The sequence below is a fragment of the Alosa sapidissima genome, chromosome 14, assembly GCF_018492685.1.
Source record: "Alosa sapidissima isolate fAloSap1 chromosome 14, fAloSap1.pri, whole genome shotgun sequence".
NCBI classification, from domain to species: Eukaryota; Metazoa; Chordata; class Actinopteri; order Clupeiformes; family Clupeidae; genus Alosa; species Alosa sapidissima.
In genome coordinates, this window is record NC_055970.1 from 9,912,680 (window position 1) to 9,935,356 (window position 22,677).

General features: G+C 43.6%; 1 protein-coding gene across 2 annotated transcripts in view; it reads left to right on the forward strand.

Moving 5' to 3' along the window:
• dusp22a (dual specificity phosphatase 22a) overlaps nucleotides 1-22,677 on the forward strand; it is a 28,026-nt gene extending 5,349 nt beyond the window's left edge. For both annotated transcript variants that reach the window (XM_042060703.1, XM_042060702.1), the window contains 3 exons: nucleotides 5,193-5,267; nucleotides 5,595-5,766; nucleotides 21,803-22,677. In XM_042060703.1, coding sequence (XP_041916637.1) covers nucleotides 5,193-5,267; nucleotides 5,595-5,766; nucleotides 21,803-21,997 — 442 coding nt within the window. In that variant the 3' untranslated portion in view covers nucleotides 21,998-22,677. The remainder of the gene's footprint in view (nucleotides 1-5,192; nucleotides 5,268-5,594; nucleotides 5,767-21,802) is intronic.

The window sequence follows — 22,677 nt, forward strand, 5'->3', positions numbered from 1 at the left end:
CTATCAACTCATATCTTGGCCAGTGACCATGCACTCACCAGGCAGTCACGTCTTGTCAGGCCAGGGAAGTGTACAGGGCTTCCTCGATCGGCTCCGTCTGTGCAAAGATTCTTAGCCCGTTGTGGTTTGAGGTTTTTAAATTCACAGTTTGCCTCCTCTCCTTTACCCCCTGTTTAAACATGGTTTAAGGATCTTCATTTTTGCATCACTTATAGCACTTGATTTTTAGATCATACCTTTCAGGCCTATCTCAAACCAGGGTCAATGCGGAGTAATAGCAGTCTAGCGATTAAATTGTGTTTGAACTAAACGCATGCAGTTTTATTTTCCTATAGCCTGAAGATAGTGAATGATAGATTATATGTAAATAAGTACTGCTACAAAGTGACTAGACCTGAATCTGAAATAACAAATTATAAATCTCATGAATTAGATGTTGGCAAAACTATCTGAAAACTCATCAAAGTTAGCTCAAAACGCAAAACAACCGACAAAGTTAGTGGCCTTCGAATGGTGAATTGAAGTAATGGGTTAGTATCCCGGCTGACAGTTCATTTATTACATTGCATAATATATACAGTATATACATTTATTTAAATTCATGTGGCTCTAGTTCAGTCAGGATGATGTATTACAGGAACCAGAGGTTTTTTTTTTAAATTTGTTCCAGATCAGAGATCCACTTGTGAAACACTTGGACATGGACTTGAAGGATTAGGTTGTTAAAAAATGAGAACCACAAACACTCTGCAGTGATAAATGCAAGCAATAAAGTAGATTATAGTGTGGAACCAACATATCAAAAATCCCTTTGCAATTTAACATCAGCTACATCTTGAAATCATGTATAGCCTACTAAATTTGACATGAATCAGATGAACGGTCTAGAAGAAGTGTGTCAAAATGTATCTGCCATCAGTGTGATAGCCATTCTTTCTTTTGCCAGATTGTGACGGTATCCTAGACATGCATTTTGGATATATGAATATCATCATGACCAAAATAATCAATAACTTGTGAAGTTTGAGCCATGTCATAGGGGCAGCCGTGGCCTACTGGTTAGCGCTTCGGACTTTTAACCGGAGGCTTGCCGGTTCGAACCAGCAAGGCACCTAACCCCTCACTGCTCCCACTGTTGTTGCAGGCAGCTCACTGCGCCGGGATTAGTGTGTGCTTCACCTCACTGTGTGTTCACTGTGTGCTGAGTGTGTTTCACTAATTCACGGATTGGGATAAATGCAGAGACCAAATTTCCCTCACGGGATCAAAAGAGTATATATACTTAATACTTATACTTATGTCAACCAATGCATGGTAAATACATGACATATTTCCTGTTTTTGTGGCAATATATTTTAATTTGTCAAATCAGCATTGCACATTACAACATATAAAAAATGATTGGCAATTTACAATCAGCAACATCTTGACATCATGTATGCCAACTTTGACATGAATCGGATGAATCGTCTAGGAGAAGGGCGTCAAAATTGATCATGTGTCACAACGCACAAAATCCCAAATACCTCTTCCTGTTGGGCGTGGCTAATGATGTGTACATATGAACGTTGTTTGTCTTGGGGAGTTGGGGTGTTGGGGAATTACTCACCTACCAAACCTACCAAATTTGGTGTGTGTAGCTAAAGCTATATGCCTACCATAAGACTCAGTGACAAAGTGGGTACTATGCCAACCATGAGACTCCGTGACAATGTGGGCACTATGCCAACCATGAGACTCAGTGACAAAGTGGGCACTAGTGAGTCCCTTGGCCACACACGGGTCCAAGTTTTTTGTCCATGCAAGTTTTATGTGACAATTGAAGTTTTTTGCCAAATTTCGTGAGTTTTTGTCTATGGTAACCACCTCAAAGACGACAAAGTCCAGGATATAGGGAGACAAATTACTATAAAAATCCTTAATAGGGCTTTGCACCTTTCGTGCAGGCTTACAGCCTGGTGCTCGGGCTTGGGTTAAATATGACCTAGTCAGTGTATTACAAGTAAATTCAGCTGCATTATTTCATCTATTGCATCTTAATTTGGTTTATTGCATCTTAAGGTGGTCAAAAATAAAGTATTACCTGCCTTTTTCCTATTCTAGATGTGTTAATCTTGCTTCTTACAGTCAGCATGGAGTTCTTAATTGTAACAGATTGGGTCCTTCTGTGGAATGACTGATATAACCATTTCACTTTAGAATAAACTAGACCTCTGTAATTTCAGGTGTCTTTGTTGGTTGAGACAGAACTAACTTAGAAAAAAAGAGGTATCGCAGACCAATAAAGTCTTTCCTGAGGTGCTGGCTTCTTGTGCATACAAATGTTAAAGAAAATAAAAAAACTAGTTTGAAGAAGGCCAGACGGCCGAAAAGTCACTTCAGCATTAAAACATGGAGCAGAGTGTGCGGCATTCTTTTTATTTTCTGAGACAGACCTAACTAACATCAAAACATTCTGCTAACAACCATTTACATGTAAGGATTTGTGGTTTTGTTGAGAATGGATACATTTGATGCTATTGATAAATAAGGGTGCCACAGATGCCATTGATATACTTCACAACTTCACAAGCTGTACCACTTAAACAGCCATCATGTAGTACAGGGATGGACAACGGGCGGCCCTCCTCCTCACTCAGTGTGGCCCGCAGATCAGTTATCAAATATCATTAAATTGTTGGTTTCTCAAGTTTTTAACACATCTGAAACGGATCCTTATTGTAATGATATGGTCCACAGATAGAGGGCGCTTCCTATGTAAAAGCCTAGCTGGCTTGAGCTTTACTACAGCCAGCAGGGGAGAGACCTATAACTATGAGTGATTTATAAAGAAAACTCAGTCAAGACAATCATACCTTTCAGGCAAGATGGTAAACAGATGATCTTATCACAGAATTCAAAGACAAACCTATGTGTTTAGTATGGTTGAAAACGAAATCAGCCTTGAAAGATTTCAACTTAAGTCGCCACGACAGCACCACGCATAAAGATAACTAAAAGTAGGGAACACCGGAGTTGCTAGAGCCGCTGTCGTAGCCGACGTCAAAGTAAAGCTACACAACAGAGCCTTTTTAACAGAGCAACCCATTGCAGAGGATAAACATGTTTAAATGTATTATTAATATACAAACAAATATTTTTTTGTTTATGTTAAAAGTTAATTTATGAATAGAAGCAATATTAAAAATGCAGTATAGAAAAGTATAGAGAGTATAGAAAATATTAAATTAATGCATGTTGGTGTAATAAACATTACAGATTAGTGGTCTACTGTAGCCTATATTTTTGTTCTTCTCTAAAATGGTGGCTTTAATTCCCTTATATCCCAGTAGTGGAAGTGCACAGTCACATCTGACCCTTTGACAGCAACAATAAAATATTTGTGACCCTCTCTATCATCAAATTTGCCCATCCCTGATGTAGTAAATGTATACCCAGTAATTACCATCATATCACCCTGGTGCATGTTACACATTGCTCAGTTCGCTTTCACTTGAATAACCTCAAAGACATTCGTTTATTAGTGTAGCTGTTCACTTCATGCTATGGCAACAAACTGACACTTGACAGTGACTCATAACATGGATACTAAATCCTGTCTCATATGAAATACATCAACAGATTCTTCCTTCCCCTTTTCATGAAACTGGATAGACCCTAACTGTAGATGTCTTTATGCATACAGACTTTCAACTGAAACATTTTTGGGTTGAACTAAGCCTTATATTTTAAATACTTAAGGTTAAAGGTTAAATGTGTGTATTTAATTATTTATATGAAATTTAAGTAAGGCATAGCAAGTTGTACAGGAAGTATTCATTCATAGTCTGTTTTTTTCAATGGATTTATGGAAAAGATGAATTGATAGATACACAGTTTTAGTGGTATGGTTTGGCTCTCAACACTTGAAGCAGCTCATAGAAATCTAAAGTCTATTATGTTGCAGGTTTTTATATATACATTTGTATATTTGCTCAGCAATCACAATTATGTTTGGTCTATCCATTTGACCAATTAGACTGCAGACTTTGCCTGTCATTCAAATTAGGGCCTAGGAGCAAATGAAATTATCATACGTTTTTTTCTTTTCTTTTTTTTTCTTTTTTTTTACCCAGAAAGGCTACTTGCTTCAAATTCATAACAACATAACCAAATCACTTTACAAAGCATTTATGAGATTTCTTCCCCTACCATTGCTAAAGGTTTTCAGAGAACCACAAATAGTGACCACATGAAACCTTTTCTGCACATTGAACAAGAACTCTCTGGCCGGAAATCTCTGGCCGGACAACAAATGAAAAAGTGCTGATTGCACATCTTTTTTAACAAAAAAGTTAGCATTCCTCTGCTAACAAAAGTGGTGATCCATCTATTTTTGCAACTGTCTACTGTTGAGGATGATTGAGTAACCCACCCCTAAACCTTGAAGAACAATGGTCTCTCTTCACCATACGGCCCTGTTGTTGTGCAATACACACATTTCACAATGATTCTTGTTGATTCTTGATGTTGTTGTAGCGGCGTTTGATGATCTTATTTTTTCCCACTTTCCCTTTTTCTTTTGTGTCATGTTTTTGAAAGTTTATCAGTTTAAGCCATACAGCCATCAGAAGTTGACACACGGACATGATGTTATACAAGTAAATAAGGAAGAACAGTTGTTTGTTAAAATATACATGCCAACATTTGGTATCTTTGCCATTTCAACAAAAAGCCCATGCATGACCCACAGAATTTCTGAGCATGTTTTGCTTTGAGCAAGAGTTTCAACTGAAACTGAAATGGAGTTTGAATGGGAAAATAAAGGTATCAGTAGTGACGTCAGTCCTCTGTCAGGTGCACTCTGAGTCTGGACTCAGCCTTTACATATTTAAAAATATGCTTATATGTTTCCGTTGTATTCTGTTGTTAAAACTAGGGCACTCCAGTTTAAATGACTTGGGAAGTGGGAAGTTAAATATGAAAATGTAAAATTGTTCAAATGTAAAACGATCAGTTTGTTTTCATCTTAATTTCAGCATATCCAAAACTTTCCTGCGATTCTTGCCGCGAGACTCCTGGGCGTCGCCATGACACATAATAACTGTAGCATAACTGGCTACAAATCTACTTTTATTCTACTCTTTTTTTGAAGTCTAACCAGTTTATCACTCCATGGTTTTGATTCCTGTTGAATTCTCTGGTGTTGTCAGGTCACAGCACTTCAAAGAGTGTATCAGTTTCATCCATGAGTGTCGACTTAACGGAGGGGCTTGCCTTGTGCATTGGTAAGTACCAAGATCCCTAATGGATATGATTGGGTTACTCAGATACTTGATGTATCATTAAAAGCAGCGATACTAGACATGGGCATACCCTTCTGCAGTTTGAAAGATGTAAAAAGGAAAGATGCAACACTTTAACTTATGTTTTATATATTTTAATTGGTCATACTACTGAATTGGACACATCATTGGCACAATCACTTTTTCCTATCAATGTTTCAGAGTACATGGTGATGTCAGCAGATTCTTCTTTTTTTAAAAAAAAAAATCATGGTCAGAAAACTGGTACTGTGGTTTTTGTGACCTCATCTGAAAAGTGTCCTTTTCCAGTCTGGCGGGGGTGTCCCGTAGTACCACCATGGTTGTGGCCTATCTGATGACCGTCACCAACTACGGCTGGGAAGACTGCCTGTCATCGGTCAAGGCTGTGCGTTCCTTCGTGGGCCCAAACTATGGATTCCAGCAGCAGCTTCAGGAGTTCCAGATGAAACAAGTCTCAGAGGTACACCAACAGACTCAACCCTAGGCATAGGCAGTATAGGCAAATGCTAAGGGTGCTCCATTCACAAGGGGCGCACAAAATGACCTTTTTTCACATCATTTTTTTTAATATTGTTATTCAAAATCTTACAAAAAACCCAGTAGCATAACTACATTATTAGTGCCACTCTCCAATGTTTAGTTAGGCCTGCCATGATTACTGATTGTGAATCATTATTCACATCAATTCCAAAAAGATTGTCACCCCTTTTACTCAAATGCAGAGCAGCATAGGATGACAGGATATCTAACCAACCAAATTTAAGATCTGCAGTGCAGGGGCTGGTCTTCACTTCATGGTTTACTGTATCAAGTAAGTAACAAACACATGAGATAGAGTAACACTAATGTGGCTAGTCCCTGTTAAATCAATGAAGTTAGCCCTTGCTTCAGTTACAATTAGCATACAACCAAGATATGCCTAATAAGTCACTTTCTTTCAAGCTCCATATTACGGCAATAAATACCTAGGCTAAAGTAGGCGCACACTCATGCACGAGTCAATCTTTGCGTCGAGCTGCTTGCACACAACAGTGACAGCAGCATGCTAGCTGCATCCATGTGCAAGTCATTGGTCACTCCTCAGCTGTGAAGGACTGGGAGAGCTCTTTGTACTTACAGAATTGTGTTTCTTCATAATCATTACCTCAGCAGGATTCACTATTCATCAAACGTGTTCCCGCTTCATGTTTATTTAGAAAAACAGTTATTCTGCAATCAGTGTTAGTATTCTCAAAGTGAAACTGAATCAGGATCCACGTCAGAGTCCATCTTCAGTTTTGTCTGCACTTTGGTCAATGAAGTGTGATGCATGTGCTTCACTGGTGTCGATTGTATTGCTCACTCTGCTACACATCTCGTACCTGAGAGTGAGAAAACGGTTTCCTGTTGACAGAGAGAGTTATTTTGAGCCCTCCACCAAACAGTCTGTAGTCTACTGATGCTTTGCCGTTACACTGCAGTGACTTGTAGAGCTAGTGGCTCGGTGTAGCCAGGGCTGTTGAGGAGTTGTGATTTTTTTTTAGTCTGAGATGAAGGTGAACCATGAAGACCTGCAATGATCTTTGATCAGTTCACTCTGTAGCCTACTGTAGATTGAGCAGGAAGTCCCATTTTAGGATTAGTACTAAGGGTGTATGTAATGTAAAGTACTGTATCAGCAATTACTACATTTGTGCCGGTGTCTGCCCCTGTATTTCAACATTATGCACTCACATTATGTATCAGTGTAGGGTGGGATAGTCACTGAAAAGTGATCCCAGGAAATAATTACTCACTCAAAACTTCACCAATTGATGTCATTTTGGTCCCAATCAAAAATTCATTAACATCCACAAATACACCCTAGATTTAAGGAGCCCACCTCTACTCGGCACAATGTCAATTAACTTGAATTTAATTTAATTGAATTATTATCACTTAAAATGAAGAGCCCAGTGCCTGAACCACCAACAAACAGCAAGCACTAAAGTGACTAAACGTCCCAGAGTCAGGGCGAGGCTGATGGCAGTTAGCCTGGCCCTGGAATGTGGCTCTGGTGGTGCTGGGTGCTCAGAGTAGCGTGTGAATTCAAGCACATGAGGGGAAACTTGGGGGAAGTGCTGAAATTGCAATAGACTCAGATTTATCATCACATGTTTGTACTGTTATAGGGTTGCAACATCACACGCCTGTGCAAAATATTCAATACCACAATTTTTTATTTCATTCTGTTCTTGATTTCAGAAACACGGTAGCTTATTGGAATTATCTCACTAATTCAGAAAAACAGCCCAGTTTTTCTGAATTAACGAGTTTATTATCTCATTTATTCAGAGAAAACGGAACAGGCTTTTTGAATGAGATAGTATGATGTTATTCAGAAAAACAACCTCTGATTGAACTTCAACTTGAGAATGCAATAATAGCAATAATAGTCAGTTATAACGTTACAGGAAGTTCAGTGATGGGAGATTTTTATATTTATATAGGAGTAGCCAGGCTGAGACCACTGTTTATAAAGGGGTAGTAGAGTTTTATTAATGCATGTTGATCACCGCCTCCGATCACAGCACGTCAGCATCCTGGAGCTGCTATGTGTCCATCTTTCTATGCCACCCATCAGGATTCCCCCTAACAGGAAACCTTGGATGACTCCTTGGTAGAGGAGCTCAACCATTTCTACGTCCGCTTTGAAACATCTGGACTAGATAACTGAGCCGCTCCTCCCCTTACTGGCACAGGCCTCACACTTACACAGTAACAGCAGAGGAAGTGAGACGCACCTTTAGGTCTGAACAGTAGGAAGGCCGAGGGACCTGACAGGATTCCAGGAAGAGTGCTCAGAGAATACTCCCACCAGCTCACAGATGTCTTTGCGGACATCTTCAATATGTCTCTGGCCATAGCGACTGTACCGACCTGCTTCAAAACAGCAACCATAATTCCAGTGCCCAAGCAAAGCCACATCAGCACTCTAAATGACTACAGACCTGTGGCGCTCACCCCCATCATTACCAAGTGCCTTGAGAGGCTGGTGATGAAGCATGTTAAATCTGCCCTCTCCCTCAACCTTGAATAGCATCAGTAGGCTATGCCTTCTGGGAAAACAGGTCCACAGAGGATGCTATCGTTACAGCCCTCCATACAGCGCTGACACACCTTGACAAGGGGAAGACATATGTGAGCCTGCCCTTCATAGACTACAGTTCAGCGTTTAACACCATCATTCCTAACCAGCTGGTCACCAAACTCCTTGACCTGGGCCTCAGCAGCAGCCTGTGTACCGTATTTTCCGGACTATAAGTCAGTCCGGAGTATAAGTCCTATCAGTCAAAAAATGTGTCATGAATAAGAAAAAAAAACATACATAAGTCGCACCGGACTATAAGTCGAATTACAGGTGAGGAATGTTTAGAAGACAGACTATCGTAAATCCTCAAATTATGGCTGGGGTCTTTTATTTACTTAGGCTGCGCAAAGCACAGTACCTTTATTTGGGGCAGGTTTGTATTCGAGGCAGGCCTTTATTTCTAACGTGGTGCATTTTATTGTGAGACATGCGTTTCGTTTGGAGCGGCATACCAGGCTATCAAAAGGAGAAGATGTTCGGTTTGATTTGGGATTTAATTTATGTTTGGACTGTTTATATTGCTAAATGTTGTGACTGATTGCCACTGCAATCTGGTTTCATGTAGTTGAAAGAGTGTCGGGATTTCTACCCGCTTCTTGCGAGACATGGCATCCGCTTTCATTCATTCATGGAATGTGCGCTGTGCAGTAATGGAAACCTTATTGCCTATAGCCAAATAGGTCTGGTATCCTAAATTGAGTTATTTTTTAATTATGCATGATTTACTTTTTTATAAGGCTGGAATGCCTCGCAGCAACAATTTGATTTAAATGTAGGCTACTGCTTTAGCCTCTGGCAAGCTCAGCAGGGGGCGGCAAGCGACTGGTAGCTTGAGAGCGACATGTTGGGAGACCCATGGTGTAGGACAACGACTTTTCATTGGCAACAACAGTATTAAACCAACCAACAATACTGTAGAAAATATTAAGAAGAGCTCTTTTATGAGTTAAATCGAAACAATGTAGACAACTATTACGGGCCTTAATTTGTCCTAATCTGAGGCCCGGCTATAAATAGAATCCCGACCATAATTTGAGGATTTAGGTATGCACACTGTTTCAGGCATAGTGCAAGCACTAATTTCTGACTGAAAGTGTGCAGAACTTGTGCATTTACATAACAATATTTAATACATTTCCCGGGTGTGACACCCCCAAACCTACCGAAAACATGATCTGACTTGTGGCAAGCCAACGATCTCATTCCACAAGCCTAGAGCACTCGGTAATGTTTCATGTAGGATTCATGTCAGTTAATATGAATTAACATTTAAAAACATGTTCAATTATATATATTTTCATATATAAGTTGCACCTGACTATAAGTCGCAGGACCAGCCAAACTATGGAAAAAAGTGTGACTTATAGTCCGGAAAATATGGTATGTGGATCAAGGATTTCCTGACTGATCGCCCACATACAGTGAGACTGGGCCCACACCAATCCTCGAGCTTGTCCCTCAGCACTGGAGCACCGCAAGGCTGCGTGTTGAGCCCGCTGCTCTATTCCATCTACACGTATGACTGCATCTCCACCCACCCCTCGAATACAATGATACAATTTGTAGACACAACTGTGGTTGCGATGATGTGCTAACAGCGACAAGAGCGCCTACAGAGATGAAGTTGACAGACTGACAGGATGGTGCAAAGACAACAATATGACCCTGGATGTCAAGAAAACAAAGGAGGACCCCCAACCTCTCATCATGAATGGCGAGGAAGTGGAAAAGGTCTCCTGTTTTAAGTTCTTGGGGTAAAGTAAAATGGGAGCAACTCAAGAGGAGAAACCTGTCTACTGCTGCTTAAGATCTTCTACCACTGTTCCGTCAAGAGTGTCATAACATACTGTATGACTGCATGGTATGTCAACTGCACAGGGAAGGACAAGAAAATCCCTCAATCGAATCATAAGATCTGCTGAAAAAATCATTGGACTTCCCCTGCCCCCACTGGACGACATCTTTAAGATCCGCTGACTCCGCCGAGCGCACAATATTCTGGAGACACCCCTCAAACCATCCCTGCTTCCATCTGGCAGGCGGTATTGGACCTTTAGAGCATGCACCTCCAGGCTGCAGAACAGTTTTATCCCCAGGGCCATCACAGAATTGAACAATCATGGAAGCCTTGATAATGTTTTTAATATTTTCTTATTTTATTTATTGTGTGAGTGTGTATATGAAAGTGAGTATTGTTTTAGAGGCTGCACAAGTACATTTCGTTGTATGGTTCTACTGCACAATGACAATTAAAGTCTATTCTATTCTAGCGAGGATTTACCATTGTAGTATGCACGCGCTGCATCTCCGAGAACAGGCTACAGCCTTCGATTATAGGGGAATGGATGCCTGCTGAATTCTTACTTTTACACCCCGAGCAAACATCTAACAACTACAGTTTCACCAGCTTGAGCTAACGCCTGCGTTATGTTCATGAGCAATAGCCATCAAGCAAAGCACAACATTGAGGCTTACAAAATGACCACACAAATCACTACTATTTATCATTAGCCTAATCTTAGCAGTAGGCAAGCTCAGTTTTTCTGAATGAACAAGATAATGAAGTCATTAATTCAGAAAAACTGAGCCGTCTGTTTTTCTGAACTAACAGGTTAATTATCTGCTTTTTTTTTTCTGAATAAACAAGATGAATAGCTTGTTAATTCAGAAAAAAAACAGCGCCACAATTTTTTTTTTCATGAATGCAATATTCTTCCGTACAAGAACAGAAAGTGCTGATAAAAAGTTTTTGTACAGATGTCACAATGAAATGATGCAGCATTTTTTTAATTTATGATGATAACACATCAAAGTATGTACCATATACCATGTATATATATCTATGTACTATAGATATGTATGTATATCTATGTATGTCCTGTACCATATACCATGTGTGTATATATACAGTGTATATATATATATATATATATATATATATGTGTATATGTACTATAGATATGTATATATATCTATGGTGTGTACTGTACATTCTGTGGAATCTTTGGGAAACAGAAAAGAATATTCTTGTACACAGTGTTAAGAATTGTCTTTAAATTCTATTGTAACTTAAATATCCTAGCTTGTTTTCAGTTTAGTTTTTTTTTTTCCTGGGGCCCGAGAAGAACATGGTAAACACAGAAAGCAAAAACACGCACCTTGGAACAGTGAAATGAAATCATCACCTGCTGTATAGAGCCGTCCATAACATGTGAATTGCAATGAAAGTTACCACACCTTTTTTTGTTTAACGTAAACCTCAGATATTTACTTTTTGTAAAGGTAGACGGAAGCCTAGATTCCTTATATTAGATAAGACAGAAACTTCCCAGCAGCAGCTGTTATTGGCCTGTTTTGACATGCACACACCAATGCAGAGAAACACGGTGTCTGTGCTTCACAGAAACTGCGTAGGTGTGAGTTAAAACTGTCCCCACAACCACCTAGACTCCCAAACAGATATCTTACTGTAATGAAGGAAATATCTCCAGCCTACAGTATGTCATCCTCTGAACATAGCGGGGATGACTAAAATTATATAATAAATAAAATAATATTTTTTTTAGATTGTGCTCATGGTCACAATTAAGAAACAGACCCACTTTTTTTAACTTCAGTTAAGTACATTGAATGTAAACAATTCATTCATTCATTTATTGAATGTAAGCAATTCATCCAACCAATACAGTGGTTTCCAATAAATGACTGAATGAGTCATGCATGAACAGGTTACAGGGAAATGTATGTAGCCTATATTATGTATGGTAGCATATGTACGTCATGGCATGGATGGTGTTGAAGTGTGATGTTGTTCCGCTTTTAGCTCATATCGTCCCTTTAGAATTATAAGGTTCTATTTGACATTTGTGTTAAAATTGAGTTATTGACATACATTCTGTGACACCTTAAGAAGGTGAGGTGAGGTGTTTCGTGTAGTTGTATGCATTTTGGACATTATATCTAAATAGGTTTGTTCAGTGTAACTCTATGGAATTCTAAGACTTTGAAGCTCAATATCTCGGAACTACTCAGAACGTAGATAGAACCTTATAATTATAATATATATAATGATATCTCATTAGCAGATCAGAGAAACACTGGTATACTGTAATAATACTTTGAGGGCATTAAGCAAGACCCTAGTTATGGGAACAAGGTTAAATATTCTCTAAAGGTTAAAAAAACTGTTCTGGATTTCGCAATGGTCACATATTTCACATTATTGCACTGATACCAATGTTAATGATGGTGCCAACTGTCACTTTCACTTTCATATTCCGCTAAAACAGTGTAGTTGCAGTGAGTAGAAATTGTGAGTGAGAGTGAGTGAGTGAGTGAGTGAGTGAGTGTGTGTGTATATGTATAAACATGACTCTCAAGTGACTTTAAGGGACTTTATTTCCAGTCAGGTTCAAGTGATTTAAACCAGATATCTCAATCTGTTTGTCGATATATCACAGGTTTTCACTAAAGCAATAACTGCTTAATACTGTATGTATGCAACTGACATGTTTTAAAACATCCATTGTACCATACTTATGTTAGACATAATTTTACAACTAAATACATTTTTTCGAAAAAAAACAAAACAATCTCTAGTGTATGTCACTGTGTATATAAGTTCAAAATAATTCCTCAAGAAGTACATAAACCATATTTAATGTTGGGTTTATTGATGAACAGGATTCATAATTCAGAAATGTCTATTGTACAAATATGGGTAAGAGCTGAGGGAAGTCCTGATGAGCCGGGAAACGGGAATAGTTTAAAAGAGGAGGGGTGGGGTGGTAGTTTAAAAAGGCTCAGTGGGTTCTTCTATGAAGGAATGGTTGGCATCAAGCCAGGGAGTTTCCTCCACCTACTGCTTTCCACTACGCGTCAGAAAACAAGGAGACGGGAAGTAGGCCTCATTGTTTTTATTTGTTTGATTTTTTTTTTTTTTTTTAGGAAAACTGTTTGCTTTGTCACTTCTAGGTGGTGTGGTGAAATTAAATATATTGAATGGGAATTTAGGTCAGAAGTCAGGCATTCTAGTTATGATTATGAATCAGAATATGATTTGATGTCAAAGCTTTACACTAAGTATTATTATACTATATACTATTATTATACTATATTATTACTATGTAATACAGTGTGAACCAACCTTTACAATGTTGTGAATTGCCCTATCCCTGTACATGTTCAAACAGTGAGCCTGAAGTTATAGGTCAGCATCATAGTCTGAACAAATAAAAAGGGACTTCCTATCTGTAACTTTAAGATCATAATAATAATAATAATAATAATAATAATAATAATAATAAGCTTTATTTTTATAGCACCTTTCATACACAGAATGCAGCTCAAAGTGCTTTACATTTGGAGCATGTAACACAATAATAGTCAGTCAGTCATTATCAATCTCTTTCACATTTCTTCATTGCTGTGGCCGTTTATGATCCAATGAGCAACATATCAGAAATATAGAAAATAACATGTAACACAATTATAGAGATCATACAACATAGTGATACAAATTGTGATTAAGATCATACAACTTTGTGAATTGTTGAGGTTTTTCAACGATAGGCCAGCCTAGCCCAGCCCAACCTCTGTGAAGACTTCTATCGTCCAGCACTGGTACTGTTGAGCCATGTCTGGACACTATCATGGGATTTTGGATGAGAGACATTTTGGAGACAAAGCGGTTATTAGAATGTCAGTATGAGTTGAAGAGACTTTAGTACAGTTATTGGGCATCAGCTTAATGTCACATTGAAAACACATTCAGTAATTGATTACAGCTAAACATCTCATCAGTGTCTCATACAGACACAAGTATGTTGCCTGGTGTGAGAGAGAGATTGATTTATGGCACAAACAGTTCACAAGCAGCCCTGTGGCCATTGGAGTTAAATTTCCAACCAGACTGACCAAAGCCAGCATGACTCCATAGGTGTGCACAGGGTGTACCATGTGAACACAGTTTGATAAACAAGGGTTTTTTGTGCTCCACTAGTGACTCAGCTACTGCATTCACAAGAAGATGATGGCTACATTTTAGATGAACTGAGATCCCTCTGGGTTCACTAATGGTCTGAATGTTCCAGTAGAGGCTAATGTTCCATTAGACATTTGACTCTGGAGCACATGCATTGGTCATAGGTTTTACTCAGGAGCACACACACATGCACATGTACTGTACTGTGCCATTTCAAAACATTGGATATGCAAATGGCTACTAAAATGCTCAACATTAGGTGCCTGTGCGATTCAGCAGTAGGGGAGAGCCAGGACGAATGGAACATTCCAGTTTTCTCCGAGTGTAATGATGATAGACAGACATCCTTCAGTCAAAACATAGAGCATGTTAACCTCCTTCTGTCATGAGCTCTCTCTCTGCCTGGTAACACGTGCTGATTGAAGTCTGATGACCTCCACCTGTTCCTGCTCTGCTCTGCCTCACCCTCGTTACCTACCAGCTGCACTGCATTCACCACTCATCATGCCCTCTATATAAAGCCTTGCTTTTCAGTCCACACTTGTCAGATCGTCTGCAACCAGCACCAGTTACCTGCCTGTTTATTGAAAACGCCTCTGACTCTTTGCCTGTGATCCCGGACCCGCTCGACTACTTCTGTGTTCTCCAGCCCCGGTAATCTTGACCTGCCTTCCGTCCCTCTTCTACGAATACCGCCTAGTCCTTGACTGTACTGCTGCTTCGTTTCAATTGCTGTTGTGTGTGTGTTTCCCCCAGGACTTCCCGGATCATCCAGCTCCTGCCTTCGCTGTTCGGCTACTGGGGGAACACACACACGCAGACTCTTGGAACTCCTGTACCCCCCCCGGAACCCCTGAAACCCCCAACCCTTAAATAAACTTTTGAACGTGACGCAATTGTGGTCCTCGTCCTGTTTGGTGTCTGACAGTACGATCTGACCAAACATGGACCCAGCGCACGGTCGAACCAGCATGGAAACCGACGAACCAGAACCACCCACCGCCATGCAACGCCTGGAAGAGACAGAGAGAGAGGTAAACCGCAACACTGCTGACATTGCCTCCCTACTTCAAGCCGGCTACCAACAGCGTCAGCAGTTCCAGCAGCAACAGCAACAACTTGCAATGATCATTCAACTTCTCACCAACCTTTCTCCTCTGCCTGCTCCCACCGGCCCAGCCCCAGCCAGCCTGCTCACCGGCCCAGCACCCAAGTCTCCTGCCCAGTCCACTGCTACCGTGGCTGCCGGAGCCCCAGAACCCAGGATCGGCAATCCAGAGCGGTTCAGCGGCGACCCAACCCAGGTACGGGCGTTCCTGACGAGCTGCCGTGTCCAGTTTACCCTGCAACCCAGGACTTTTGCCACTGAAGGGGCGAGGGTCGGTTACGTGATCACTCACCTGACGGGCCGAGCTCGACTCTGGGGAACGGCGGAGTTCGAGCGCCAGACCCCAGCATGTGCAACCTTCAACCTATTCGCAGAGGAGATGCTCAAGGTATTCGATTTGGAATCCACAATAGCCGAGGCATCTCGGATCCTGATGAGTATTCGCCAAGGCAGAAGGACTGTTGCGGATTACTCCATCGACTTTCGAACCGTGGCAAGTCGGAGCTCCTGGAACATGGAAGCATTGGTGGATGCTTTCCTCCACAGCCTGGCGGACTACATAAAGGACGAGCTGGTTTCCCATGATCAACCCCCCACTCTTGATGAAGCCATTGCTCTGGCTGTCCGCATCGACCGCAGGATCCAGGCCCGCCGTCATGAGAGAGGGCGCCAGAGTCCATCCACCAGCACACGGAGTGTCCCAACTGCCCTTCTGTCCGCACCTGCCACACCATCTAGCCAGCCGGACCAGTCTGAACCGATGGAGATCGGCCGCACCTCCCTAACCCCTGCAGAGCGCCAGCGACGCATCACCTCCAACTTGTGCCTGTACTGTGGTGGTGATGGTCATCGAGTCGCCACCTGTCCAGCAAAAGCCGGAGCTCACCAGATGTAGGAGGAATCCGGATGAGCTCAATGAACATTCAGCCCTCCATCAGCCGTAAACCCCTCATCCAAGTCTGTCTTCACCTGTCTGATTCCACCCACACCCTGGCAGCCCTGGTGGACTCTGGCGCAGAAGCAAACATTATTGACACAGGACTTGCTCGTCAGCTGGGCTTGGAAAGCCATCGCTTGTCCACTCCTGTTCCAGCCCGGGCCCTGGACGGTCACGCAATTGGCACAGTTACCAGCATCACAGCCCCCATCTCAATGATGGTGTCAGGAAACCACCGAGAGACCATCCGCTTCCACCTGCTCAGCTCTCCAGGCCAACCCCTAATCCTGGGCTACCCTTGGCTCCGTCTCCACAATCCTCACCTCGATTGGGCCTCCGGAACTGTGAAAGAGTGGGGAAATGCCTGCCACCTGACCTGTTTGCGTGCTGCCTCGCTGCCCCCCGGCTCAGTACCCCGCAGCATTGCCCACGACATTTCTAATGTCCCTGAATGTTACCATGGCCTCCGAGAGGTGTTCAACAAGACCAAAGCCACATCTCTGCCCCCACACCGTCCGTACGACTGTGCCATTGATCTCCTCCCTGGGACTGCTCCACCCAAAGGTCACCTCTACTCACTATCCCCTCCTGAAAGAAAAACTATGGAGGATTACATCAGGGACTCCCTGGCAGCTGGACTCATCCGCCCGTCTTCCTCTCCTGCTGGTGCCGGGTTCTTCTTTGTGGGAAAGAAAGATGGTTCTCTTCGCCCCTGCATTGATTATCGAGGTCTGAATGATGTCACAGTGAAGAACCGGTACCCTCTGCCTTTACTCACCTCTGCTTTTGAATTGCTCCAGGGATCCACTATTTTCACCAAACTGGACCTTAGAAATGCTTACCACCTAGTGCGAGTAAGGGAGGGTGACGAGTGGAAGACAGCATTCAACACCCACACCGGCCATTATGAGTACCTGGTAATGCCATTTGGCCTCACCAACGCCCCAGCGGTATTCCAGGCGCTGGTGAATGATGTGCTGCGGGACATGCTGAATAAATTCGTCTTCGTGTACCTGGACGACATCTTAATTTTCTCCAGAACTCTGTCCGAACACACCCGTCATGTCCAGCTGGTTCTTCGACGGCTCCTGGAGAACTCTCTCTATGTCAAGGCGGAGAAATGCGAGTTCCATGCTCAGACTGTGTCATTCCTGGGATACATCGTCGCTGAAGGCAATATCCAGATGGACCCCGCAAAGGTCTCGGCAGTTACCTCCTGGCCAGTTCCGGGGAATAGGAAGAAGCTGCAGCAATTCCTCGGTTTTGCCAATTTCTACCGGAAATTCATCCGGAACTACAGCTCCGTCGCCGCTCCCCTCACAGCTCTGACCAGCATCAAACACCCCTTTTCCTGGACCCCAGAGGCCAACACAGCCTTTCATACCCTCAAGGCCCGGTTCACCACTGCCCCCATCCTCCAGATGCCGGATTCAGACCGGCAGTTCGTTGTCGAGGTGGATGCCTCAGACGTGGGAGTCGGGGCCATACTCTCTCAACGGGCAGAGGAGGACAACAAGTTGCACCCCTGTGCATTTTTCTCTCGCCGGCTTTCACCTGCAGAGCGCAATTATGATGTCGGAAACCGTGAGCTGTTGGCTGTCAAGCTTGCCCTGGAGGAGTGGCGTCACTGGCTGGAGGGGTCCACAGTTCCGTTCCTGGTCTGGACCGATCACAAAAACCTCGAATACATCCGCAATGCCAAACGTCTTAACCCCAGACAGTCCCGCTGGGCCTTGTTTTTCACCAGATTCAACTTCACCCTGTCTTACCGCCCAGGTTCTCGGAACACCAAGCCGGACGCTCTCTCCCGTCAGTTTCATAAGGATGACGCCCCTTCCCAGGAACCTGCATCAATTCTGCCCGATCCCTGCGTCGTAGCTGCCCTGACCTGGGATATCGAGGAGGAAATTCAAGAGGCCCTCCGTGACCATCCCAGTCCCAGTGCATGCCCAGACGGTCGTCTCTTCGTCCCAGATAATTTGAGGTCCCGGGTCATACAGTGGGGACACAACTCCCGCCTTGCCTGCCACCCGGGCTCCGCCCGCACCTGCCATCTCCTTGCCCAGCGCTTTTGGTGGTCGTCTTTGAGAAGGGATGTCCGAGAATTCGTCCGTGCCTGCCCCACCTGCAATCAGAACAAGTCCTCCACTCGGCCCCCCGCTGGTTTACTCCAGCCCTTGCCTGTGCCCACACGACCCTGGTCCCACGTCTCCTTGGACTTTGTAACTGGCCTCCCACCATCAGGTGGGATGACTGTCATTCTCACTGTGGTTGACCGGTTTAGCAAGATGGCACACTTCATTCCCCTCCCTAAACTGCCATCTGCCAGAGAGACTGCCCAGGCTGTTCTTGATCATGTCTTCCGTCTACACGGGCTGCCCAGGGATGTTGTCTCTGACCGAGGCCCGCAATTTACCTCTACATTCTGGAAGGAGTTCTGCCGTCTTCTAGGGGCCACAGTGAGTCTCACCTCTGGGTTCCACCCCCAGTCCAATGGTCAATCCGAGCGGGCAAACCAGGAGCTGGAGAAGGCGCTGCGGTGCATGGTTTCTCGCAAACCCCAGGCTTGGGCACAACAACTGATGTGGATAGAGTATGCTCACAACTCCCTCACCTGCTCTGCCACTGGTATGTCACCTTTCCAGTGTGTGTATGGCTACCAGCCCCCCCTGTTCCCCAGCCAGGAAGGAGATGTGTCCTGCCCGTCTGCCCTCGCCTATGCCCGCCGTTGCCGTCGTACCTGGTCACAAGCTCGTGCCACGCTACTCAAGTCAGCTGTCAGCTATGCCACTGGGGCTAACCGCCGAAGATCGCCGGCACCCGCCTACCGTGTTGGCCAGAAGGTGTGGCTGTCAGCCAAGGATCTCCCACTGCGGGTGGAATCGCGTAAACTGGCACCTCGATTCCTCGGCCCGTTCCCTATCCAGAGGGTCATCAGCCCAACCGCAGTCCGGCTCCAGTTGCCAACCTCCATGAGGGTGCACCCTACTTTCCATGTTTCGAAAGTCAAGCCGACGCATGAAAGCCCGCTGGTCCCCGTGCCGCTTCCTCCTCCTCCTCCTCGCCTCGTTGACGGTGGGCTGGTGTACACCGTTCGACGCCTGCTTCGGTCCAGACGGCGAGGTAGGGGCCTCCAGTATCTCGTCGACTGGGAGGGCTATGGACCTGAGGAGAGAACCTGGGTGCCAGCCAGTCGGATTGTGGACCGGACACTCATCGCCGACTTCCACCGTCTGCATCCTGATCAACCTGCAATCCGTAGGGGCCGCCCCAGAGGGGTCCCTAACCGTCCTGCCCGCCCGGCTTCCTGTCATGTGCCTGACCCTGACCCTGTCTCGGTACCTGTCCCGTCTTCTGTCCACGACCCTCCAGCTCCCTCCGAGGATGAGGATGTTCACTCGGACCGCTCGGAGGAATTCTAGCCCTCCACCGGCTCCCCTCCGCCCTCCCGACGTGGTGTCACTCTTGGGGACTTCTGGGGCCGTCCCTTAGGGGGGGGGTTCTGTCATGAGCTCTCTCTCTGCCTGGTAACACGTGCTGATTGAAGTCTGATGACCTCCACCTGTTCCTGCTCTGCTCTGCCTCACCCTCGTTACCTACCAGCTGCACTGCATTCACCACTCATCATGCCCTCTATATAAAGCCTTGCTTTTCAGTCCACACTTGTCAGATCGTCTGCAACCAGCACCAGTTACCTGCCTGTTTATTGAAAACGCCTCTGACTCTTTGCCTGTGATCCCGGACCCGCTCGACTACTTCTGTGTTCTCCAGCCCCGGTAATCTTGACCTGCCTTCCGTCCCTCTTCTACGAATACCGCCTAGTCCTTGACTGTACTGCTGCTTCGTTTCAATTGCTGTTGTGTGTGTGTTTCCCCCAGGACTTCCCGGATCATCCAGCTCCTGCCTTCGCTGTTCGGCTACTGGGGGAACACACACACGCAGACTCTTGGAACTCCTGTACCCCCCCCGGAACCCCTGAAACCCCCAACCCTTAAATAAACTTTTGAACGTGACGCAATTGTGGTCCTCGTCCTGTTTGGTGTCTGACACCTTCTATCAGCCAAATATCTTCCTGCTATGTCATTGAATCACAGAGTTACAGGCGATAAATTAGAGTTTTGATGGGCAAAAGTAAACTTCATTAGCGGTTCAATTTTTTCGATTATTAATGAGTGTTTTTTATTTAAAGGTTTGACTTAATGCTTATTCAGTAGACCATTTACTGTTCTCCACAATCCCAGACTTTCATATCGCATGCTTGTTTACATGGAAAGCAAAACAAGCTATAGTGGCATATGTCTGTGTCGGGACGATTGAAACAAGTGTTTCAATTGTCCCGACCAGGCTGTAACTCTATGTATTTTAATTAAATGCACAAATATCTGTGATTAAACAATCATTTATGTAGGTGAGACATGGACAAACAGTTTTAGGAAGATAAAAATACATTTGGGCCCACCAGGTAGGGGGTCGAGTTTTCCCATGTTATCTTATAGAGACTGACGGCCGGTGGGTCGTTAAGCCTACTTATTTGGATGTGCAGTGGCCTAACCCACGTAAAAACCTAGTGAAACGACATTTTCAACAATAGAAACATGATATAAATGGGAAAGCTTACCGTTCTAGCTATAAACATGGCAGAATCATCCATAGGGCATGATCTTTCAAAAACTGCTTCATACACGCTTCACGATGATGGCAATGAATTGTTAACAGACATGCACGAAGACGTATAGCCCTGCAACAATCTATCCAAAATAACACCTTTTGGGAGTACCATTCATGATATGTAGTAAAATATTGAAGTTGTGGGACGTTTATATGGCTTAAACTGTATGTTTCATTCGTCCCCTTATGTTGTTTCAACTGTCCCGACCAGGAGGGACGAATGAAACATTACGTACGTCCCACTTTTGAGGTAATAATTCAGTTCAAAACTGTTAAAAAAAAAAACAGTTTTGTTCAAAGCTGAAAATGCATTTGTATTTGACAGAGGACGGATGTAGGTTACTAGTGACCAAATATTAGCTTTCAGTGTGGTACGATCGCTTTGTAAATTATGTTTAATTAAAATGTGTTTCAACTGTCCCTGGCTCTCCCCTATGCAAGCAGATACTATCCCTTCTCAACAGTGATTAAGTAGCATGCAAAAGTGGTCTACGTACTCACATCTCTACATCTCTATCTGGGCCTAAGGCGGCTCTGTAGATTTGAAAAAAAAAAAATAATTTTCATCGTTTCATCGTTTTCATTTGACTTCCATCATTTTGGAATTCCCAAACGTAACATTTGCTGTTCATTGTGACCTCAGCCATTTTGGAACTCACTCGCTCTCTTTTCTCATTGTGGTTCTCCTCAGTACCGCTCCTGGTTGCAGGCGAGTTACCAGCCCAGTCCCTTCAAGGAGCAGGAGCAGGTGGAGGCCCTGCTCACTCTGTATGCCGAGCAGCAGCAGAAGGAACAAGCGCACAGGGGAGACCCGGCGTGGATGAACCAGGCCTCCGGTGTCTACCCACTGCCCTACAACGCCTATGGCTCAGACAGCAAGAGCTGAGGGGGTGGAGATGGGGGTTAGATCAGGGTTGAGCCCCCCCCCCCCCCCCCACACACACACACACACACACACACACACACACACCACCCCAATCCAACTATTGAACAGAGCAACTGTGCATCTGATGATAGTCACGCAGAGATCATTAGCCCCTCCCACAGAAGACCCACACACCACTACCAGAATGTAACATTAATATTTCCTATATATGCTCCTCACTAAGTAATGTGTGTTGTGTTTTGAGGCAAGAATCACACCAAATACCTCCTTATGTCAGGATGGGCAAATTAGTTTGATTAGTGTTTGGCTGCTAAAATCAGGACTTAAAGAGTAAATAACACTGACTGGAAAGTAAAGAATTTGATCACCGCTACACAACAGGGTTTTGCCTAAGTGCCAGAGAACAGATAGATGGTGTACAACTGAAGAGAGGATCTTTAAAAGCCATTTCTAGGGTTTACATATAGACTCCCACACTCTACTCAGCTGCCACACTACTTTTTATCAGCATCCAGTTCTTTTTTATAAGATATCTTTTCAGAAAAAGTAAAATTGTATGGTACTTATTCAGCTGTATGAGATACATGTATTTGTTTTGTTTTTCCAATAATGATTTATACAATTTAATTGAATATATATATATATATACTGTTAAATTAAATAAAACTATTTATACTCAG